Source organism: Cervus canadensis, chromosome 17 (assembly GCF_019320065.1).
Source record: "Cervus canadensis isolate Bull #8, Minnesota chromosome 17, ASM1932006v1, whole genome shotgun sequence".
Lineage (NCBI taxonomy): Eukaryota > Metazoa > Chordata > Mammalia > Artiodactyla > Cervidae > Cervus > Cervus canadensis.
Genome location: NC_057402.1, coordinates 44,895,054 through 44,920,090, shown reverse-complemented (window position 1 = coordinate 44,920,090; position 25,037 = coordinate 44,895,054). Strand labels below are relative to the sequence as shown.

General features: G+C 41.6%; 1 protein-coding gene and 1 long non-coding RNA gene across 2 annotated transcripts; one reads left to right on the top strand and one right to left on the bottom strand.

Annotated features, from left to right (window-relative positions):
• Positions 1 to 27: 27 nt before the first annotated feature.
• On the bottom strand, positions 28 to 4,408 carry LOC122454872. Its single transcript, XR_006273553.1, has 3 exons — positions 4,302 to 4,408; positions 3,083 to 3,124; positions 28 to 110 (listed from the first exon to the last, which is right to left on the bottom strand). It is a non-coding gene; the product is annotated as an uncharacterized LOC122454872 (long non-coding RNA).
• On the top strand, positions 3,433 to 23,619 carry WHAMM (WASP homolog associated with actin, golgi membranes and microtubules). Its single transcript, XM_043489534.1, has 10 exons — positions 3,433 to 4,170; positions 6,831 to 7,004; positions 7,745 to 7,895; positions 9,765 to 9,934; positions 11,111 to 11,276; positions 13,959 to 14,146; positions 17,133 to 17,219; positions 17,462 to 17,557; positions 19,823 to 20,303; positions 22,849 to 23,619. Exons 1-10 carry the CDS (start codon positions 3,568 to 3,570, stop codon positions 23,148 to 23,150), a joined length of 2,418 nt encoding a protein of 805 aa, XP_043345469.1. The 5' UTR covers positions 3,433 to 3,567; the 3' UTR covers positions 23,151 to 23,619.
• The last annotated feature ends 1,418 nt before the right edge of the window (positions 23,620 to 25,037 follow it).

The window sequence follows — 25,037 nt, the reverse complement described above, 5'->3', positions numbered from 1 at the left end:
CATCCTTGGTCCTGGCAAACTCTGGGATGCAGACTCTTCCAACGCAGCCACTCCACCAGCTCAGCCACCAGAGCAGCCAGTCTTCTCTCCTCCGGCCACCGTTGGCCCACCTGCAGGAAATACAGCAAACTCCTCACGGGGCTTAGGGGTAGAGGGTAGGATTTCCAATACTGACCCTTCCCCTGCCAGTCCAACCACAGCTCTCTCCAGAAAAATTGCTCCACTAGTCTCCCTCCCAGACACCCTCTCTTCTTCACTCTGATCCCTTTTTATTTTTTCCCATTGGTGCAGGGTTCTGGACCATTTCATTTATAAGTCTGCACGTGGTGATTTGATCTTAGAATTTGACATCTATTGCTTTTTGAAATCTTAATCAAAATTTTATTTTAAAAAACATTGTTACTGCCAAGTATCTATATGGCAAAAATATTGGAAGCAAATAAAACATCAAAAGCAAAAAATTTGAAAAAATAAATTATGCAAAGATGCATGTACAAGAAGGTTCACCACAGCATTATCTCTATTGGCAGAAAGTGGAAGTTAATCTATTTCTACCAAAATAGAATCATTTAAATAAATCACAATAATGTCAACTGAGTATTGGCAAGTATTAAAATAATGCTGTAGATACCTATTTTTTATTTATTTATTTATTTATTTTTTTTGGTTTTTTTTTTTTTTTTTGTAAAATAATGCTGTAGATACCTATTTTTTAAATGTGGGAAATGCCCACAATATATTTGTACAAAGAGTAGAAAGTAGAAAGACTATGCAAAATATTAGGGACAGGGGTGTACCTACGGCTGATTCTTGTTGATGTATGACAGAAAACCACAAAATTCTGTAAAGCAATTATCCTTCAATTAAAAAAATTAATTAAAAAAGAGTATGCAAAATATTATTATAGTATAAAACCACCTGATGCAAAAAACTGACTTATTGGAAAAGACCCTGATGCTGGGAAAGATTGAAGGCAGGAGGAGAAGGGGACAACAGAAGATGAGATGGTTGGACGGCATTACTGACTCGATGACAGACTCCGGGATTTGGTGATGGACAGGAAAGCCTGGTGTGCTGCAGTCCATGGGTTTGCAAAGAGGTGGACATGACTGAGTGACTGAACTGAATAAATATATATACACACACACAAAGTGAAAGCAAGGTTTATGTCTTCTGAGTTATATTACTTTTATCTTTTTATCTCTGATGTGTCCATTTTATAATAATTATATTTTCCATGTGCTATGTTTAAAAAGTCTTTATTTCCTGTTTTAAATAGTATATAGTGTTTGACTTAGAAAAAAGCAAATACTACAGAAGAATCAAACCGTAAAGTGAATGTAAACCAGTCATACATCCTGGTAACAACAATTATTAGGTTTGATGTATACTTATCCATATTTTTTCTAAGACTATATACACTTATTCCCCTCACATGAAATAAAAATTATAGAAAGCCTGCTAATTTCATTTTGAAAAAGCAAATAATTAGAAAGACTAATAGAAATGATAAAATAATATAAAAAATACAGTTAAAAGACATTCTATAAAGAATACACAGGGGCTTCCCTGGTGGCTCAGTGGTCAAGAATTCACGTGCCAATACAGGAGACATAGGTTTGGTCCTTGATCCGGGAAGATCGCACTTGCCACAGAGCCACTAAACCCATGCACCAAAACTATTGAGTCTGTGCTCCAGAGCCTGAAAGCTGCAACTACTGAGCCCATGTGATGCAACTACTGGAGGCCGCATGCCCTAGAGCCAGTCCTCTGCCACAAGAGAAGCCACCACAGTGAAAAACCGGGTGCCGCAACTAGAGAGTAGCCCCTGCTCACGGCAACTAGAGAAAAAGCCCGCTCAGCAATTAAGACTCAGCACTGCCAACAAGTAAATTAATTATTTTTAAAAAGAATATACAAAAAGATATTAAAACAGACTAGTTCAGTTCAGTTCAGTCACTCAGTCATGTCCAACTCTTTGCGACCCCATAGACTGCAGCATACCATAGTTCCCTGTCCATCACCACTCCCAGAGCTTACTCAAACTCATGTCCATTGAATTGATGATACCATTCAATCATCTCATCCTCTGTTGTCCCCTTCTCCTGCCTTCAATCTTTCCCAGCATCAGGGGGAAATGAGTCAGCTCTTCGAATCAGGGGGCCAAAGTAATGTTCAAAATTCTCCAAATGACAACCAGAGCAGCTGTTAGGAATCCAAGACCCAGGGCCCCAACTTTCTTTGGTATTAAAGGGAAGGACTTTCAGATAGAGGCAATTTTACCTTCAAGCTACTTTCCTAGAGTCTCCTAGTTGCCTTGGGGCTAGATCATCTGCCTTGGGATTGTCTTCAGGCTGGCAGATGCCCTAACCATAGTTTCAGCCTGGCCCTGTTTTTCTTTGCTGGGGGGAGGGATCATTGTCGGAAATCTGATTCCAGGTTTTCCTAGCTCAAAAACTTCAACAATCCCTTCACTGGTTCCTGAATCAAACTTTCACAAACCTTGTTTAGATGAAGGGCTTCTTCCCTGCTCCCTGAGCTTCTTGTTCCTCCCTCTCTGTCCTCCAACTCCACTACCACCCTAGCAGCTCTCTCAGGATGGGAGCTGACATGTACTGTATTTCTGTCTACACTGTACATTTCCTAGGTAGAGACCAGTGCTGCCTTATTCCTTGTTGTATGAACAGGTTCAGCTCCAACCCACACTCCATCCCCACCTGAAAGTACATCACCCCATCTCCTTAAACAGGTTTTCAGTAGCCAGGTGGTCTGAAGTATCTGAATTGCCCGAGTGTCTGGGTATCTTAAGAAAAGTTTCTTTTCTGGATCTCAGTTTCCTTATCTCTAAAATGACAAGTTAGAACATGGATTGTATTTAAACATGTTGGTTGGGAGCCAGAAGGCTTTGAAAACGGAGGTATCTTTTTTCTTTTTTGGGGGCATGCCCTCTTCGCGCCCAGCCTCCCAAAACATTATACATTCCATAAAAGCTTGCTGAATTGATACCAACAAACTTGTGGCTTCTACCTAGTGCCTGGCACTTAACGCCCTCAACAAGTAACTACTAAGTTTAATGTTTTACCTCAACGTTCTTGAGCTCAGGAACGATGCATTCACTAGGGCCCTGATGATAGAAGACCCAGTCAACCGGGTTTCCGTTCTCAAGAGGCTCACAGTTTAGTGTAGGAGGCTAAGACAACAATTAGTTCGTTTAACAAATATTTTTTCATTGCCAATGTGTATATAGGTGGAAAAGGTGAGGCAAGAGTGGTAATCCCAGGATCCGGACGAGGTTGCGACATTGATTGATTACGAGCGGCGACCTCCTGACCATTTCATTGGTTGTCGCGAACCCTCCCATCTATCATCCAACCAATCGCGGAAGCGTTGTTGGAAGCCTCCCAGGCAGCAGACAGCCAATCAAAAGTGCCGAGGGTGGCGGTGGTGGGGGTGCTGACGCCGATTCCAGTTCAGCGAAAAATGACGCGGTCCGGACTGTCCAGCGGCTGCTGGTGCGAGACCAGGCTCCGGCGAGCCGAGCCCTGCGGGCGCTGACCGCCGGCGGCCATGGGGGACGAGCAGCCCGACAGCTTGGAGGGCTGGGTGCCGATCCGTGAGGACCTCTTCGCCGAGCCCGAGCGGCACCAGCTGCGCTTCCTGGTGGCCTGGAATGATGTGGAGGGCAAGTTCGCCGTGACTTGTCACGACCGCACGGCGCAGCGGCGGCGGCGGCGCAAAGGGAGCCAGCAGGGGCCCGAACTCGCGCCCGAGGCCGCCGCGCCCCCGCCCAGTTGGGCGGGCCTGCTCTCGGCCGCCGGGCTCCGCGGCGCGCATCGGCAACTGGCAGCGCTGTGGCCGCCGCTCGAGCGCTGCTTCCCGCGGTTGCCGCCGGAGCTAGACGCGGGCGGCGGCGGGGCCTGGGGCCTGGGGCTCGGGCTGTGGACGCTGGTGTGGCCGGCGCCCGCGGGCCCGAGCGAGGCGGCGCTGCAGGAGCTGTGCGGGCAGCTGGAACGCTACCTCGGCCAGGCGGCCGACGGCTGCGGCGGCGCGGCGGTGCGCGACGCGCTCTTCCCCGGCCAGGGCTGCGCGGCCGACTGCGAGAGCACGCGAGAATTCCGGGAGCGAGCCCTGCGCGCGCGGCGCGACGAGGCGAGCGCGCGGCTGCGCCAGGTACGCGCCCGCCGGGCCCACGCAGGTCGTTTCCGTGTTCCTTTGCCTGGGGAGGGACGAGCGCGAGAGTGGGGGCTTCCCGTTATCTGCGTGATGCGCGGAAGGGGCGCGCAGCCTCGCAGGTGCCTCACCTGTCCGGCAGCAGCGAGGGGACTTCCCGCGGAACCCGCACGGGGCCTGGCGAGAGGACTGAGAGTTTATTCGCGGTTCAGAGCCAGAGTAGGCTCTTAAACCTTTCCCCTGGAGATATTGGCGGAGCAGGCTGTTATGACCGGAAATGCCAGAGAATACTGAAAGAGGAACTAGAAACATCCCATGAGTGTAGGAAGTGATAACGAGGACTGAATGTAACCAAAGGCAGGTTCCGCGCATGAGGGGAAGACCCATAAGGGAGACAAGATGTGTTAGAGGATGAAGGGGCTTCTGGGACCCAGGCTTTTGAGGTAAGAAAGACTTGGTGAGGCGATTTCCTTGGTGGTCCAAGGAAAGGACTCCCCGTTTTGCACTGCGAGGGGGCACTGGCTTCCAAGACCCCGTGTGCGCAGTGGGGCCAACAAAACAAAACAGACTTGGTCCAGTGGAAAGCCGATAGAATATGAGCTGTATTCATCAGTTTGGAACAGCAGCAATAGGAAAGCAGTTTTAAGCTTGAAAGAGGTTGTTAGAGCGATTGAACGATTCATTTTTTGAGCGCTAAGTTTACAGAACTGAAGGGGATTTAAAAAAGGGTTTAAGAGGAAAACATGGCTCATATATCCACAACGAATTGACTGTCCTTAAGTCAAGACTGAGTTCTCTATGCTACACCCTGACATGCCGCTCGCTTGCCCCTTCTATTTGTTGTTTTAGTTGCTAAGTCGTGTCTGACCCCATTGACTATAGCCCACCAGGCTCCTCTGTCCGTGGCATTTCCCAGGCAAGAATACTGGAGTGGCTTGTTATTTCCTTCTTCCAGGGGGTCTTCCCCACCCAGGGATCGAACCCGCGTCTCCTGCATTGCAGACGGATTCTTTACCACCGCACCACCAGGAAAGCCCTTTCTCACTTTAGGTCGTTCTTAATCAGAATGATTTTTCTCTGCATTCATTTGAGGAAGGGGAGGTGTAAGAAAAATTTAGCCACATTCCAAAATCTTAATTATATTCTCTCAAGCTAAATTAGAATGAGCTTTTTATACACCCACTTCTCATAGGTTTATTCCACTTGATAATATGAAGAAACCACAGGGCAGTTTCAGGCTAGTTAACCTTTGATCTTCAGCTTTACCACTGAATCACTTTTATTTTTCAGACACCTGGTTTCTCAGAGAGACGTGGTTTTCCCCTAAACTAGCATATGTTACTATTGTAAAAGTATATACACTTTGTCCAAGTTTGAGTTCATTCAGAGGTATTATGGCACTAGTATAGTTCATACTGTTAAGTTAGCTGTTGACACTGGTATAGTTCACCTGTTTACCTGGAACATGTGGGTGGGTGAGGGCTTAAATACACTGCATCCATGGAAGTGCATGTAATAATTTTAGTACTCAGCTCATATTTAGAACAGGAAAGCAATTGATTCTAGAATTAGACCAATTACTAACATTGCTAGAATATAGAAAGTGAAACTGAATGTTTTGAAGTCTGAATAGTCTTAAGAAATAAGGCTGAAAAACATCAGTTGTCTTAAGTTTACTTTTTCACGTGTTTTCATTTTCTTGAGGGAAACTTTTGCTTTTTGGGGGCCGGGGGCGGGTAATCCTACTGTTATCACCTGGATAAAATGACTATTGAACATAGATCACTTTATCCTTAACTGGAGGGAAGGAAATAGAAGAATTTAAGGATGTACTGACCGAGGGGTGGGGGTGGGGAGTTTATAGTATTACTTGATTTTATTTCTCTTCTCCTGGGCGGTAGTTTCTTACCAAATGAGTTTTTCTAGATTATAAGGGCTCAATTTATTTCTTGCCCTGCCTCAGAAGCATTCTTCAGAGGCTAGAGCCCCATTTGTGATGCTGTGAATGAGTCTACTCTGCTGGGGAATTGGTGGGAATACTAACCTGGGGGAATTGAGAGAGTCAACATGCTGGAGGAGTACTTGGAATCATCTCTGTGTCCTTATGAGTTTGTTTGTTTTGATCGCATCACATGGCATGTAGGGTCTTAGTTCCCTGACCAGAGATTGAACCTGTGCTGCCTGCAGTGGAAACGCAGTCTTAACCACTGGACCACCAGGGAAGTCCCTTAGCAGTTTTAAAAAAGGAGTGCATTCTCAGAATACCTTTATGGTCAAAAAAGTGATGGAAAAATATCCTCTTTCAGGTCCTTTTCTCTGAGTCCTTAGTATATGTACTACATACTTAGGACATAAATTTTCGACTCTACTTCCTCCTCTATCTCCCATTTATTATTATAAAAGTGCCCAGATTACTGAACTGGGCAAAAGCACAGTGCTGAATGAATGATTACAGTAATAATATTTCTACTATGGATGTACCATGAGTTATTTAACCATTCTTACTGGGCATTTTGGTTGGACAATAGCATTTTCATGTTTAATCAGTATTTTAAATTGATGTGTTAATGTTTCGAACATTCAGGTTTCTTTAACTCTTGTTGGTTTGGTGTGATCTCATACTGTCCATACTTGAACTTTATTTACATTTTGCCTTCTAGTTGCTTCAAGGGCATGAAAAAGCCAACACCATGGTAGCATTAATGAATGTGTATCGAGAGGAAGATGAAGTGTACCAGGAATTAGTTACTGCGACAACCATGTTCTTCCAGTATTTACTGCAGCCATTCAGGGACATGCGAGAACTTGCAGCTTCATGTAAGCTTGCTATTTTGGTACGTTTTATGTTTTTACTTTATCAGATTTACTGTTTATGACATACTGTTTCTTTAGTTGCATCTATGATTCAATCTGTGTTTCCACTTTGGGTTCACCCTGTGTTTCAATAATATTGTAGATACATCGAATTTATTTTTTAAATTGATTTAAAGATGAAGACATTTAAAAAATGTATTTATTTATTTTTGGCTGTGCTGGGCCACGCACGGACTTTCTCTAGTTGAGGTGAGCAGGGGGCTACTCTCCAGTTGTGGCGTGTGGCCTTCCCTTGTGGCTTGTGGGCTCCAGAGCATGGGCTAGGTAGTTGTGATGCACAGGCTTAGTTGCCCCACAGCATGTGGGATCTTCTCAGACCAGGGATAAAACCAGTGTCCCTGGGATTGGCAGGTGAGCCACTGGACCACCAGGGAAGGTCTGCAAACAATATGTGTTATTATTAACAGAGAAACACAGCTTGACAGTATTCCCTTCTAGAAAAAGTTATTCGAGTAGTACAAAGTAAAGTAGGGTATTTTTTCCTTTATGCTCCAGAGTATCCCTTTGTCTTCCAGAGGATGCTGCACTTAGAGCCTTACTTATACTCAGTAAGGAATTGATGAATGAATGAAATTTAATTGACTAAGTAGTAGTAATAAAAGTAGTTTAAATAATCCACATGACCAGTTTCCTTTCGATTTTCTAATGATTCTACATGACTCTTCTTGATTACTGATACAACTTTCCCTTCTTTCTGTAGAAGTCCTTGGATGAGGATGATCTGGGTCCTAAAAGGATAGTTGCCCTGCAGAAGGAAGCCCAAGAATGGACCAGACAGGCTGAAGAAGCTATAGTCTCTATTCAAGATATTACAGTGAATTACTTTGAAAAAACGGTAGAAGCATTAGAAGGTAATAATTTTAAAATGCTATACTAAGATACATGTAATTTTCATTGTACTCAGAAAACACTTGAGTGCCTCTTAAGCACCGGATTCTGTATTTTCTAGGTACTGGGGATTCACTATAAGGATAAGCATAGACACTGTAAAGTCAGATGAGGGAAGAGAAATCTTAATTATATATTCATTCAGACATATGGAAAATGGCAGTGGCGGCAAGAAGCCATATGATGAAGAGAAACATGGGGCGCTGAGAGCCTAGGAGAGAAAAATGAGTCTCATAGTGCCTCTCAGAAGTGGTATTTGCCCTCCTAGCTGAAGGGTAAATGGAAGTGGAGAACAGAAAATTGATGGGAGGCTGTTCCAGGCAGGAGTAGCATTTACGAAGGCCCTCTGGTATGAGGGAGCTTGACAAGTATGAGGAAGCCATGGGCTGCAGCACAGCAGAGACACACCTCATCTCATTGCTCATTTCATGGCGCTATACCTTACTCCACTTCACAGATAGTATGATTTTTACAGATTGAAGGTTTGTGACAGCCCCACATTGAGCAAGTCTATTATAAAATAGCAAGTGCTGAGACCTCCCTGGTGCTCCAATGGTTAAGATTCTGTGCTGCCAATGCAGGGGGGTGTGCAGGTTCGATTCCTGGTTGGGGAACTAAGATCTCACATGCCATGTGGTGCAGTCAAAAGATAAAAATAAATAAATTTTAAGAATAGCAAGTACTGTTTTTCCAACAGCATTTGCCCCACTTTGTGTCTCTGTCAGTCACATTTTGGTAATTTTCCCAATATTTCAAACTTTTACATTTTGTTATGGTGATCTATGATGAATGATATTTGATGTTACTATGCCAAAAAGGTTACAACTCAAAGCTCAGATTATGGATAGCACTTTTTAGTAATAAAGTATTTTTAAATTAAGGTATGTACATTTATTTAAAGACATAAAGCTCCTGCACACTTAATAGACCATAGTACATAACTTTTGTATGCAGTGGAAAACAAGAAAATCTGACTTGCTTTATTGTGGTATTCACTTTACTGTGTTGGTTTGGAACTGAACCTGAACTACCTCTGTGGTCTGCCTGTACAGAGAATGTGGTGTGAGAGAATGCTGGCAAGACAGGCAGGGACGAGACCATATGGTCCTGTAGGCTGGGTGAAGTCCTTTTTGGTTTTTTTTTTGGCCACATCACATGGCATGTGGGCTCTTAGTTCCCTGACCAGGGATTGAATGGGCGCCCCCTGAGGTGGAAGTGCAGAGTCTTAACCACTTGACTGGTAGGGAAGTCCCTGGGTGAGGTACTTTTGTCTAATCTTCAGTCATTGTTGATAGTAGCCACAAATAGCAACAACTTATTATCTATCAGTTTGTGGAATTATAGTACGTTCATAAAGTGGAATACCATGTAGCTATTAAGCATGATTCTCTATAACAAGTTTTATGAATAGCAAGAATTCTGTGATACAGTAAGTGAAATAAACAAGATATAAAGCAGAATGATATCCTGGGTAGGGGGAGGGGGGTTGGTGGTTTGTTTTCGTCAAACTGTATCTTCCTATTTGTCTAGTTAGACACAGAAACAGTGTAGAAATACTTGCACCAAGATGTAAGAAGCAATTGCTGTAAGTGAGATTCATGATTTTCTTTTTTTAAATGAAGTTATCTAAAATTTTATACTAAATAACCATGTATTATTTTTGTGACAATAAAAAGTCACTAAAATACAAGTTTTCTTTTAAAAGGGATGTTTTGCAGGTAACACGGAAGGCAATAAATAGAATTTGTTCAGGATGAATTTTTCCTTTTTTAAAAAGTTTCTTTTTTATTATGAGTTGTACTTGTTTTATTTTATTAATTACAATCCAACAGGAATGAAGAAACAGATGGCTCAGGATGAGAAGAGATTTGGCCAGGCTGCCTGGGCCACAGCAACTCCCAGGTTGGAAAAACTCAAGCTGATGTTAGCCCGGGAGACTCTACAACTCATGAGAGCCAAAGAGCTGTGTTTAAATCACAGAAGAGCTGAAATTCGGGACAAGGTGAAACAAACATAACTGAAGCTTTGTTTTACAAATATACTTTTATTTTATGTAGCATCCTTGCTCACTTGTTCCAACACCATCTTTTTTATCTTAAAAAAATTTTTTTTATTTAAAAATTTTTTTGTAAGTTTCACCATTTTATTTATTTATTGGGTTGTACTGGGTCTTAGTTGTGGCTCACGGGATCACTGATCTTCCTTGCGGCATGTAGGATCTTTATTTGCAGCATGGGAACTCTTAGCTGTGGCATGTGGGATCTAGTTCCCTGAGCAGGGATCAAATGCAGGCTCTCTGCATTGGAAGCAGAGCGTCTTTGCCACTGGACCACAAGGGAAGTCCCCACTACCATCTTCTGTTGTTGTTGCTCAGTCACTAAGTCGTTCCAACTCTTTGCAACCCCATGGACTGCAGCACACCAGGCTTCCCTATCCTTCATCATCTCCTGGAGTTTGCTTAAACTCATGTCCATTGAAGTTGGTGATGCCAACCAACCGTCTCATCCTCTGTCACCCACTCCTCTTCCTGCCCTCAATCTTTCCCAGCATCAGGGTCTTTTCAGAATTTAGAGACTGGGAGTTTGGCCGTGAAGTTTCAGTTAAAATGTTTTTTAAATATTATACTGTTGCAGTCACTTGATGATCACATTGACCTCAGAACCAAAGTAGCTAATATACTTGAAAATCAGTCAAGCCATGTTTTCAGCACAATTTTAGAATAATCAAAGAGGTGCTTTGTCTTAGGAGCATAGTCAATTTCATTTCCTATAACATTATGACTTTAAGGCAGAAACATCTGTGAATACTTCATTGCCATTTATTTTCTCAAAACCTAAATATTTTCATATGTTTCAGAGATGAGGTAAAGTATTTGTGATTAACGCTGAAGAAGGCATTTTTATCCCATTAAGTGAAATGGGAAAGTGTCTCTTCTCTCTTTGCTTTTTTCATATTTGATATTGAGCGGAGAGGGAATGGCAACCCACTCCAGTATTCTTGTCTGGAGAATCCCAGGGACAAGGAGCCTCACAGGCTACAGTCCATGGGATCCCAAATTGTTGAACACAGTTGAGCAACTAACACTTTCATGGAATAGAAAATAACTCAGATGCTTGTAAAGTTTGCTTTTAATGTCCTAATTATTTTAACTTGCTCTTATCTTTTTCATGAAAACAAGATGGAAGATCTTCCAGAACAAGAAAAAAAAATAAACATTGTAGATGACTTAGAATTACAATATTATGAAGTTCAATTAGAATTATACGAGGTTAAATTTGAGATATTAAAATATGAAGAAATACTGCTTGTTACACAGTTGGACTCCATTAAAAGACTTATAAAAGGTAAAATTTATATTTCAGTGTATATCTTGGTATGTTTAAATTACACATTCAAGGAAATATCAATTATTTCTTGTATATTTTATATTGAAATTTTCTAATAAAGTTTCCCTTCAGTATTTTTGTTACTGAAATAATATGTTCATTGGTAAACACACAGCAAAACAAAGGGAAAATATTATTACTCCAGTTCCATTATCTAGAGATACTTTGTAGACTCTGTAGTTTTGTAGCTTTTTTGTATGCTAATGTTTAGAAATATCTATCAATTTCTTAAACCAAAACTGTATATTCTGTTCAGTAACCTCTTTTTCATTTAATATATAATAGTCATCTTTCCGTTTCAAAAAGTTATAAAACCATCAAAAATTTTAATGGCTGCATAGTATTCCATTAAATAGATATACTAGGATATCCTGCTTTTCACTGTTGTGAACAATGTAGTGAAGAACCTTCATTTACATATGTCTTTGTGTATAGGACAGATTATTTCCTTGGAATAAATTTCTAAAGACGGAATCAGGTCAAGGACAATGTACGTTTTACATTTTGACACCTAATTGTTAAAACAACACTATAACAATCATTTGATATACATTTTTCCATACCACTATTATTTTCTAATTTCTAAATTTCATTCTAGTTAATGATGCTCCTATCAGCTGATGATGAAAATGTTTCCCTGTACTTATTCATTTAAATTCTTTGCCTATGTGATGGGAAAGAAAATGGCATCTTTTAATTTTCATTTATTTCATTTACAAGTGATGCTGAACACAATTTAAATTCTTTGCCTATGTGATGGGAAAGAAAATGGCATCTTTTAATTTTCATTTATTTCATTTACAAGTGATGCTGAACACAATTTTGTATGTTTACTGGTCATTTGTTTTTATTTACTGCCTATTCATGGTCTTTGCCCATTATTCTTTGGAATGTTCCCTTTTTGTATTAGAGATGTTATTACCTGTCATATGTTGCAAATCATTGCTTTGTCATTTGCTTTTTCGGAATATTTAATCTTTATGATGTCACCTCTCTCAGTCTTTCTGCTTTGGTGTTGTAATTCCTTTATCCCAAAATTACACCGGTATTTACTTATGTTTTTAGTATTTTTATGATTTTGCTTTTAAAAACATTTGGCTCTTTAATCCAGATGAAGTTTATTTTGATGTGGGGTAGCAATCTACTTTCCCCTCCAAATTCCTAGCAGTCCCACTCACTGGTTTTAAAAACATTTCCCCTGTTGCTTTGACTTGTCACCTGTCCCATATCCAGGATTATCATACTTGTTTTGATTTATTTATGAACTGTTATTTTCTTTCACTGATTTGTGAATGGCTCCTCATAGCTGGTACCATGCTGTTCCTATTATTATGTAAAGCAAGTCCTTCCCTCATTAATCTACTTTTCCAAAAATTTTCTTACTCCTTCTCACTCCTTTATTCTTCCAGATGAACTTTAGAATCATTTTGACAAGCTCAAAACAAAAAACCCAAAAAACTCGGAATTTTTATTGGAATTGCAGTTAACGTTAGAGATTAATTTGGGAAGAATTATCGTCTTTTCAATTTTGAATCTTCCCATCCAAGAACATGGTATGTCTCTCCATTTACTCAAGTCTGTTTTTTTCCCTAAAGTTCCTCCAAGTTTAGTTATTTTCTTCATATAGATCCTGAACATTTAATTGAATCCTAGGTATTCAAAAAACTTTAGCTTCACGTTATAAGCACTTTACATATTTAGGAAGAAGCTCTATTAGAAAAAGGTTAATCTGGATGGATGCATGCCAAACTATTCATATTTTCCTCTGGAAATAAAAGGACAAAGAGTTGGTGAGGAAAGAGGAAAATTTTCCTTTCTATTTTTATGTACTTCTTTAGGACTTGAGTTTGTTACAATCAGCATGTATTTTTAAAAAATCAATATGTAATTAAGATTAAATATCACTAAGGCACCTTAATGACATACTGCTGGTAGAACAAATGTTGCCTTTCTCGAGGAGGAGGGGGATTTGACGACAGTGATCAGGAGCCTTAAATATTCATCTGCTAAGGAAGTAATAAAAAATGTATACAAAGATTTATATTCAAAGATGTTCATCACAGTGGAAATGATAATAATGGAACATTGGGACATTCTAAGAACAGAGAGTGCTTAAATTCGAGAATACTGTGTTGCCATTAAAATTGTATTTCTATCACATGGAAAAGTTTCTCTAAGAATTATCTTTATTGATACATGTAACTATGTAAGTTGCATGTGTGTGTGTGTGTGTGTGTGTGTGTGTGTACACAGACACATATATAAACCTGTTAATGGTAAGAACCTTTAACTATCCTTACATTAAAAAAAGTATTCATGGGCTTCTCTGGTGGCTCAGTGGTAAAAAATCCACCTGCCAATGCAGGAGACACGGGTTCGATCCCTGATCTGAGAAGATGCCACGGAGCAACTAAATCTGTGCACCACAACTGCTGAGCCCGAGTGCCCTAGAACCTGTGCTCTGCAACAAGAGAAACCGCTGCAATGAGAAGCCCATGCACTGCAACTAGAGAGTAGCCCCCACTCTCTGCAACTAGAAAAAGCCTGCGCAGCGATGAATACCCAGTGCAGCCAAAAGAAAAAAAAGTGTGCATTATTTTTAATAAAACATGTTTTTAAAAATCATTAATATGCTTCTAGATAAACAGGATGAAGTGATCTACTACGACCCATGTGAAAGTCCAGAGGAACTTACGGTCATGGATGGAGTAATGGGGCTCCAGGAGGGGAAGCAGCTGGAGGTGGGGGTGCTCAGCCGGCAGTGCCAGCAGCTGGAGTCAAAGCGGGGCAGCATCTGTGCCAGGAGAGCCCGCCTCAGGAACAGAAAGGTGGGTGCCGGGCGGCCGCCTTGTCTCACGGCCTCAGGGGATTTCTTCTTTTACAAAAGATAGGTTCAAAAATAAGGCTTTTATAAATGATTCATTTTATGTGTGTTTATGTAGATATCAGTGGCTACAATTAAAATACACTACAGTTTTTTTTTTTTTCTTAAAAAGATTCTTTTTTCCTTTTGGATTTAACCATCTTTGGATTTTAATTAAGTCTTTCAACAACTGTTGATTGAATGTCTATGACATACATAGGCATTTTTATTTATTTTTTAACACACAGCTTATTTTATTTATTCATTTTTATAGATACGCAGACATAGAAAATGGATGTGCAGACACAGAGGGAGGGAAGGGGAAGATGAGTTGGGAGATTGGGATTGACAATATACACTATAGCTCAGTTGGTAAAGAATCTGCCTGCAATGCAGGAGACTCCAGTTCAATTCCTGAATGGGGAAGATCTGCTGGAGAAGGGATAGGCTGCCCACTCCAGTATTCTTTTATTTTTTTCATCATGAAAGAAACTTCAAATAATAGATTTCTTTCTATTCTTTTTTTAAAAATTAATTAATTAATTTTACTTTACAACATTGTATTGGTTTTGCCATACGTTGACTTGAATCCGCCATGGGTGTACATGTGTTCCCCATCCTGAACCCCCCTCCCACCTCCCTCCCCACCCCATCCCTCTGGCTCATCCCAGTGCACCAGCCCGGAGCATCCTGTATCATGCATCGAACCTGGACTGGCGATCTGTTTCACATATGATAATTTTCATGTTTCAATGCCATTCTCCCATATCATCCTGCCCTCACCCTCTCCCACGGAGTCCAAAAAACTGTTCAATACATCTGTGTCTCTCTTGCTGTCTCGCCTACAGGGTTATCGTTACCATCTTTCTAAATTCCATATATATGCATTAGTATACTGTATTGGTGTTTTTCTTTCTGTCTTATTTCACTCTGTATAATAGGCTCCAGTTTCATCCATGTCACTAGAACTGATTCAAATGTATTCTTTTTAATGGCTGAGTAATATTCCATTGTGTATGTGTACCACAGCTTTCTTATCCATTCATCTGCTGATGGACATCTAGGTTGTTTCCATGTCCTGGCAATTATAAACAGTGCTGCAATGAACATTGGGGTACACATGTCTCTTTCAATTTTGGTTTCCTCATTGTGTATGCTCAGCAGCGGGATTGCTGGGTCATATGGCAGTTCTATTTCCAGTTTTTTAAGGAATCTCCATGCTGTTCTCCATAGTGGCTGTACTAGTTTGCATTCCCACCAACAGTGTAAGAAGGTTCCCTTTTCTCCACACCCTCTCCAGCATTTATTGCTTGTAGACTTTTGGATAGCAGCCATTCTGACTGGCATGTAATGGTACCTCATTGTTGTTTTGATTTGCATTTCTCTGATAATGAGTGATGTTGAGCATCTTTTCATGTGTTGGTTAGCCATCTCTATGTCTTCTTTGGAGAAATGTCTCTTTAGTTCTTTGGCCCACTTTTTGAATGGGTCTTTTATTTTTCTGGAATTGAGCTGCAGGAGTTGCTTGTATATTTTTGAGATTAATTCTTTGTTGCTTCATTTGCTATTACTTTCTCCTATTCTGAAGGCTGTCTTTTCACCTTGCTTATAGTTTCCTTTGTTGTGCAGAAGCTTTTAATTAGGTCCCATTTGTTTATTTTTGCTTTTATTTCCAATATTCTGGGAGGTGCGTCATAGAGGATCCTGCTGTGGTTTACGTCGGAGAGTGTTTTGCCTATGTTTTCCTCTAGGAGTTTTATAGTTTCTGGTCTTACATTTAGGTCTTTAATCCATTTTGAGTTTATTTTTGTGTATGGTGTTAGAAAGTGTTCTAGTTTCATTCTTTTACAAGTGGTTGACCAGTTTTCCCAGCACCACTTGTTAAAGAGATTGTCTTTTCTCCATTGTATATTCTTGCATAGGCATTTTTAAAAATCACAATAGGTAGAAACTTCTAAGAAGCTATAATAAATGATAAAATTAGTTTTATTTTAAATTGATTATAAAATGTCAGTCAGACAATATTTGGCTTATTTCAGTCCTTATAATTGGTGAGTGATTTTTTTCTTAATTTTTAAAAACTGTGATTACATAAAAAGGTAACATACTAAGAGAGGGTAAGCATACTTGAGATATAGTTTTATTTATTTATTTATTTTGAGCTATAGTTTTTTTTAAAAGTTATTTACCTATTTTTTGGTTGCACTGAGTCTTCATTGCTGAGCGGGGTTTCCCTAGTTGTGGGGAATGGGGGCTTCTCACTGTGGTGGCTTCTCTTGTTGTGGATCATAGACTCTAGAGCACAGGCACAGTAGCTGTGGTGTTCGGCTTAGTGGCCCTGTGGCATGTGGGATCTTCCCGGACCAGGGATTGAACTTGTGTCCCTTGTGTTGGCAAGCAGAATCTTAACCACTGGACCACCAGGGAATTCCTATATGATATCGTTTTTAATATAATTTTTCAGATATTGTAGTTTGGATGTGTTATATAGGTATGTTTGGAAAGTAGACTGGATGTGTTATATAGGTATGCTTGGAAATATTTAGAACATTAGGGGGAAATGTGTTTATAACAATTGCACTGAAACAGATCCTTAGGACTCTTCCCACTTAAGGATGTGGGGCTGGCTGTATATCTCATTTCTACTTGGTTGGAGGACTTGCTTTTTCATCTCTCAAAGCACATGCATGCATCCCAGCCATGACCTTCTGACCAGAAACAAGGGATTTCTGTAAGCAGCCAATCGGCCCATGTCACATGACTGAGGAGGAGGCAGATGTACTGAATCACACCGTAACTCCTATTAATAAATGCCTTATACTGCAGCCCAAATGCAGTGCTTTTTTCTTTTAACCTTTTATGCTACCCCATGGTAATAGTAAAAGCCATTCAGTTTTCAATTTATAACCAGGTTAAAAAAATAGATCAGTGAAATTACATTATTCCCCTAGGATCAATGCAAAGAAAATCATCGACTCAGATTACAACAGGCTGAAGAAAGAATAAAATATTTTCATCAGCATCACAGTGTTCAGAGGGTGAGTGGTCGAAGAAAAATGTTTTATGTTTGCATTATGTGACCCATGGGCTTCAGCTTGTGCAGAGTGGAGCCCCACTGCCTGGTCAGCTGGATCCTGAGGGCATGGTGCATTGTGGCCCTGAAGCTGGGGTGGAGACGGGGGTACAGACATGGCAGTGGGTGGGGAGGTGGCAAGAATGTCAGGTTACAGTCTCTCAAGACTTTTGGGAAGCTTACAGATATGTGTTTGTCTAAATATAGAAAAGAGACAAGAAAAAAGAGGAGGAGCAAAAGAAAAGAGAATGGATAAACCAAGAACGCCAAAAAACCCTCCAACGATTAAGAGCATTTAAAGAGGTGAGTTCTATAAATCCTCGCTTCTCCTATGTTTTCTGGAAAAATAATGAAGATCACCCGCCCTAGGAGAAAAATACAAAGTATTAGGGACAGATGATTTGGGACCTAAAATGTTCGCCAAATGCCATGATTTATAGTCTATAAATAAAAAACAAAAGTATTAGAAATATCAAGATGTTTTTGACCTTGCCACTCACCCTGCTGTTAACTGGCAGGGAAAACCAAAAATAGTTAAATGGCCCTCAGCTCTAGCTGGCTTTTTCCTCATTTATAATAAAGAAGGCTTATAAAATTTGGCCGAGGAAACGTTGTGACGTAAGTATAGTTAAGTGACCTGTTAAAAGTGAACAGGTTTAAGAGAGAGAGAGAACAAACATGGATACCAAGGGGGTGTGGGAAGAACTGGGAGATTGGGACTGATATACATACACTATTGATACTATATATAAAATAGAAAACTCGTGAGAAAGTACCGTATAGCACAATGAACTCTTCTGAGTGCTCTGTGGGGACCAAAATGGGAAGGAAATCCAAAAAGCGGGGATGTATGTATACGTAAAGCCGATTCACTTTGCAGTGTAGCAGAAACTAACACAGCATTGTAAAGCAACTATACTCCAATAAAATTTTTTCTTCAAAAGTGAATACATTTTTTAAAAAGTAAATAGATATATATAATAATGTTACTTAAAGTAACATTAAACTTGTTGACTATAAAGCGTAAACCTGTTTTTGTCGTATATCCTCATAATGACCCCAAAGAGAAAACAACCCACTCCCAGACAGAACTCTGGGATGAGGTACTGAAGATGCATGGTGCAATACCGACAAGAAAAACAGGGGCCACCAGAGTGAATACACCGTATTTTACAGCTCCATCTTGTCTTCTTTCTTTTTTTCTGACTGCACTGTGTCTTTGCTGTGGTGAGTCGACTTCTCTAGTTGCCATGTGTGGGCTTAGTTGCCCCAGGCAAGTGGGATCTTAGTTCCTAGACCAGGGATCAAATCCACATTCCCTGCATTGGAAGGTGGATTCTTAACCACAGGACCACCAGGGAAGTCCCTGATATACTTTCTACTCTGATCCCTGCTGTATAGCAGGCACTGTGCTAGGCATTTACATTCGTTCTCATTATCTTTTTTTTTTTAAAGCAGCTTTATTCATGTAGGTTGCACACTATACAGTTCTTCCATTTAAAGGTTTACTATATTCACAGAGTTGTGCAACCATCACTACAATCAGCCTGGAACATCTTTACTGTTCCCCAAAGAAATCTCATATCCAATAGCCATCATTCCCTGCTACCTCCCTGGGTCTGGGCAACTATTAATCTGCTTTCTGTCTCTATGGATTTGCCTACGGTAGACATTTCATATAAGTGGTCCTTTATGGTGAGTGGTCTCTCAGCATAATGTTTTCAAAGCTCATCCATATTCCAGAGGGTACTGATTAGCACAGCAGAGTCACTGTGCAGGAGGGGATTCAAGGGATCCAAGTCCAGCTCCACGACCCTGAACTAGTGTCAGAGCCCTGATTTTCACATTTACGTGGTATGAAGGTGAAAGAATCCATCAACAAACTGGAACGAGTTGACCTTAAATTGGTAAAAGTTGCAGTTTTTTTGATCCATGGAGGTGTACACCCCTCAAGATTAGTTCTTTGTAACGTGAGATTTTTCTTTAGCAAACTATACCTGGGAAACTACAACTTCTTTAATTAATGTTTTTAAATTATAAAATTTACTCTAAGTCTAAACATTAGAGAAACGTCTGTAATACCTGTTTTAACTGTCACTTGGAGGTCCACACTGCTGGTATTTTTCATAGATCTGTTTTTTACATGGTTATACATTGCACACCATATTATCTGCATTTTTTTTTAAAGATGTTACACAGACTTTGTACTATTTATGATTTTTCATGGCTGCCTGATACTTTAAACTCACCATAATTTTTTCAACTAACTTTCTTTTGTTTGTAATTGTCTTCTGATCTATCAGACTAAAAATATGATGAGTGTTTTCACCTGTATGTATCCTTCCATATCTTTATTACAGAGAAAAGTATTATATGAAAGTATATAAACCCTTGTTCCTCAATATATAGATTTAGTAGTAAGGGTGCCTATGCAAAGTGAGAAGCAGCTGCTTTGTGAATTAGAATGATCCACACAAAGAAACTCTTTGGGTTTCCTTTATAGAAAACTTTAGCATTTTGATGGTTTGTGATTGTAGCCAGTTTGTCAGAGTGGTTTTTCATTTTCAGAGATGTCCAGGCCAGCCTGTCCTAAAGAGCTCTCGCTCACAACCTGTGACTTCAGACCTGCGGAATGGACTACCCAAGCAGACACCCCTGCCGACTTCTCAGATGACAGCCGTGCTCCATCCATCCTCTAGGAAAACCAGAAGTGCTCCCTTGTCTGAAGTCAGTACTGTGAAAACCCCTGAGCGTGAAGACTGTGCTGCAGATAGCCCCGTCCCGACTTTTGTTCCAGCTGGTGACCAAACACATTCCACGTCAAGTGAAGAACTGTCACTGCTGCCGTCACCACCCCCTCCGCCTCCCCCGCCACCTCCTCCCCCTCCACCACCGCTGCCCCTCCCTGCTCAGCCCTTTTCTTCTCAACCTGCACATCATCGGAATTTACGCTTCGAGACTTCAGTGAAAGATGATCAGCCACTTCCACTAGTGTGTGAATCACCCACTGAGAGCCCACGTGGTCCCACAGACAGTTTTAGTGGCCCAGGTAATCTTCCCAACTGTCCCCACTCACCAGGGGTGGTTAAGTGGTTAGAGGGTTCCAGCTTTAGCAGTCATCATCTTCAAATCAAAATCTTTTTCATAACGCTCTAAAATCTTAAAATATTCTAGTATGTGTTACCTTGTCACTCTTTTATTGCAAAATTAGAGCCTAAATCTGAGCCTGAATCGAAGAAAGATCTCTATACAATTAATGGTCATAGGACTTGGGATCTCTGAGGCTGTTCAAGAATCAACCTATCTCAGGTTCTCTCTCTTTTTTTTAATTTATTTGGCTGAGCCAGGACTGAGTTGCAGTATGTGGCATCTTTTTAGTTGCAGCATACAAACTCTTAGTTGTACCATGTGGGATCTAGTTCCCTGACCAGGGTTTGAACCTGGGCCCCCTGCATTGGGAGCTCAGAGTCATAGCCACTGGACCACTAGAGAAGTCCCTATCTCAGGTTCTTAAGACATCAGTGTTTGATTTCTGCCATATGTTTCAGTGTCGCTTTGAATTAAGCTCAGTGTTGCATCTCTGAGTCCTTTATGGAATTAAATTGTTACATCTTAAGCAGAATACTGGTTTGGAATTATCTTGGAGGCATTTTAGACTACGGAGGGCTGTTCTTGTAGTCTGAGTGGTGGTCAGAGAAACCTTACTGTGGGAAATCTTTCTAAAATGAAGTGGTCAAATACAAGGGGACTATGATAGATGATGGGAATTATATAACAGTTCTAACTGGTTCTGGTTAATGTGTATTCTGGTCATTCTGAATTTAAGGTTTCACTGTACCTAGAACTACGTACAAATGAAAATGTCCACACTACTAAGTGGAGACCAGATGGCCCATTTCCATGGGCTTTGCTGCAACACTGTGGTAAATGAAAGTGAGAGCTCATGGGCCTGGACAAGAACTAGGATGTGGCAGGTCTTTGTGGGGGAGCCTTCTTCCGGACCTGGGAGTCCATGGTGGCTCAGTGGTAAAGAATCCGTCTGCAGTGCGGGAGACCCGGGTTCAATCCTTGGGTCAGGAAGATCCCCTGGAGGAGGAAATGGCAGCCCACTCCAGTATTCTTGCCTGGGAAGTCCTATGGACTGCGGGCTGTAGTCCATAGAGTTGCAGAGTCAGATATGACTTACCTGCTGAGCATGTGTGCACACATTGTTTCCTGACCTGACTCGTAACACACACACTGCCTCACTGCACTGAAAGAATAAGAAAGTGTGAGTTAACACCATAAAGTGCCCTCGATAGTGCAAGTCCATCTTATTACTCCTAGAAGGGAAGTGGAATAACAAGTTATAGGTTAAGAACCAAGGTGTTTTGTTAGCCATTGCATAGCTTTTCAATTGTGAACTAGAAATGACTATTCACCTTGAAGTCTCACACGGAAGATTCCTAAATTAGTGGCCATAGTCACACCCTTCCAGCAGGTGGTAAAAGAGTTTACCCACCACAGGGGGGGCTCAAGGTGCCAAGAGTGAAAAATAGCTTCTCCGCACCAAGGCTTTGAAACTCTGATCTAATTTGTGTTTTGACAGCATTTCACACCCTCCAAAGTAGAGAGCACATTAAGTTACCTCAGGATAATGTAGGTGGAATTAAAACACGCTATGTACAGAGACGTGCCAGAGCCACCCGCTCTGGGTTCACTGATTCAAGTTTTCCTTTAAGCCTCATTGTGTGTGGAAACCTGCTCACTTCAATGTCACAGAACAAGTAATCACTGACTAATATCCAAGACTGAAGTTGGAGAATTACGGCAGGGTACAGTCAAGAGATTTTTAAGTGGGAAAGGAAATGGAGGAGATAGAATGTCAGAGCTATCGATGTACACTGGGTTGGACTAAAACACCCCAGCTGTTCATAACTATATTCAGAGTTGCCTGAAAAGGTGATAACACCTGTGTCTTCAGAAACAGCCATGCTAACCAGGAGGTATGGTGACTTTCAGCTATGCCTGGGAGTTGCTATGGATTTGAAGAAGTAGTGGAAAATCAATGGTTAAGGTAAAATATTAGCGATGAGACTATCCTGGATTTAAACAGGGAGCCGATACTAGCAGATAGCTGATATCCTAGCAGATGCTCAGAGCATTTGTCTAATGGGATGATGACCATCTGTTTATTTATTTATTTTTTTTCTTTATTTTTTTTTTTTTTTTATTAGTTGGAGGCTAATTACTTCACAACATTTCAGTGGGTTTTGTCATACATTGATATGAATCAGCCATAGATTTACATGTATTCCCCATCCCGATCCCCCCTCCCACCTCCCTCTCCACCCGATTCCTCTGGGTCTTCCTGGTGCACCAGGCCCGAGCACTTGTCTCATGCATCCCACCTGGGCTGGTGATCTGTTTCACCATAGATAGTATAGATGCTGTTCTTTTGAAACATCCCACCCTCACCTTCTCCCACAGAGTTGACCATCTGTTTAAATCATGGCTTAACTGATGGATGACTTGACACCTTTAACAAGTACAAAATCATCTTGGCACTTTGGGGAGAAAGAGTATGATTCCTTGCTCTGTTTACTCAATTTCAGGGTCAATGGACGAGGTGCTGGCCTCCCTAAGGCACGGCAGGACCCCTCCCCAGAAGGTGCAGGCGCCTGCTTTGCCCCCTCCCCGAGCCTCAGTCAACGAGCACATTCTGGCTGCCATAAGGCAGGGGGTCAAACTGAAGAAGGTCCACCCTGCCCCTGGCCCGAGCCCCAGCAGTAAACCCACCAGCGACTTGGAGAAGAGCATCAAGGCAGCGCTGCAGAGAATCAAGAGGGTGTCTGCTGACTCGGAGGAAGAGGAGGAGGAAGGCGATGAGCAGGGCCCCCATGAGTGGGATCATTAGGCTCCTCTCCAAGGGCCCAAGGCCTGTCCTGATACAGCATGTGATGGGGTACTGGTAGACAGGCTGCACACCCCAGAAGATCAGCTAGGGCATGGTGTGTGATGCTGCAGCTTTATTTATTGCTGTGGCTCTTCAAGTCAGGGAAGGAAGGAGACACATAGTGCCTCTGGCACATCTGAGAACCCACAGTGAGTACTGGTGGCATAAGAAACGATAATCACTGTTCACCACAGATAACCTAGAATCATTCCCTTATTCTGAAAAAAGTTTACGCTGCTACTGTAGAAAAGCACTGCTGACCAAGCATGTGCAGTGGTTTGCTGGGGTTGAAAGGTTTGAATGTGGACATTATTTTAACAATAATCAGAGTAAATTGCTTATAAGCAAGACTTATTTTAAATATTTTAAATGAAATGTATTTCATGTATCAAGCACAATATAAACTCATAATAAAGAACTATTTATAATGCCTCCGTGTCACTCATGAAGAAATGAAACCGAATATCTTAACACAGCCGTTCCTGCCTTGGCTGGGTTTAGCTGAAATCTTATTAAAAACATTGAATGTTTTTTTAAGCAAATACTAAGGCTGGGGCAGAGTGTCATTCTCCTCAGGCACTCAAGCTGGAATCTTTTCTCCTTCTTGCTTTGTGTTAAAATTAGGAAAGGAGTGGGACTTCCCTGATGGTCTAGTGGCTAAGACTCACTGCTCCCAATGCAGGTGACCCGGGATTCTATCCCTGGTCAGGGAACTAGATCCCACATGCCACAACTAAGAGTTTGCATGCTGTAACTAAAGATCCTGCATGCTGCATCTAAGACCCAATGAAGCCAAATAAAAATAGGAAAGGGGAAAGAGACCAATACAAGGCAGTCCACTCATTTCTCAACTTGTCCAGAGCATCTTCACTAACCTCATCGCGTCACTCTCGCCATGGCAACCCTGGGTTTCCATAGAACAAGATGAACTGACCCTCGGTTTCACAGAGAAGTTCTTACAGACCCAAACCGTTCCTACTTACAGCTTCTTCACTGACTGACGGGCCTCAGGTGGCACAGCTGGGAGAGGCTTGGGTGTTTCTTCAGCAGCTGCAGCCTGGACCTCCGTGCGCAGCCACTGACAGGGGCACTACCTTCCCTGACCTTGAGTGATGCAGACCCAGATCCAGCTCCCGGGCATGAAGCTGCCTCACTCCTCTCCCTGGGCCCAGGCCCTGGTCCCCTGACACGGCACAGGTTCCCTTTCCTTCCTGTAGGTTCCCAGCAGGGTTTAGGAGTGTGTGTTGCATGGGGCCACACTCCTGTATAGCATCTTGCTGGATACTCGCTGGGCCTCTGTTGAAAACCTCAGAAGCTGGCCCAGTGGCTGTGTCCCTGGCCTCCTTCACCACCAGCGACAGGCCAACCTCAGCACAAAACTCTTCTCTAGAAAGAATTTGGTATTTTTAAAAATGGCCAAATCAGAGCTCTGTTGGACTTTGCTAGTGCTTATTTTGCAATTCAGTATTTTTAATTATTGTAATTTCAGTATTTTGAGACACGAGTGAGCTTATTCAGACTTGGATAATTCTCAGAATTTGCTTTCTAAGGGCTGCCAAAAATGAGAAGCTTTAAAAAAAATCCTTCTCAGAGAGTTCTCCAAAGAAAATTCCTCACTCAACCATCTTTAGTGCATCAAAACTTCTCTGGAACCTTCTCTCCTTCATTTCTCTCCCTTTTCCCCGCTTCTTCCAGCCAATCTGGGAATTAAGTCCAGACTCTGGCCTCAACCCTGAATACTCATTGAAAGGACTGATGCTGAAGCTGAAGCTCCAGTACTTTGGCCACCTGAGGCAAAGAGCCGACTCATTGGCAAAGACCCTGATGCTGGGAAAGATTGAGGGCAGG

Coding starts and splice junctions, on each gene's coding strand:
- WHAMM (XM_043489534.1), top strand. CDS start 3,568: ATGGGGGACGAGCAGCCCGACAGCTTGGAGGGCTGGGTGCCGATCCGT. Junction 7,896..9,764: donor AACGGTAGAAGCATTAGAAG/GTAATAATTTTA, acceptor ACAATCCAACAG/GAATGAAGAAACAGATGGCT. Junction 11,277..13,958: donor CATTAAAAGACTTATAAAAG/GTAAAATTTATA, acceptor ATATGCTTCTAG/ATAAACAGGATGAAGTGATC.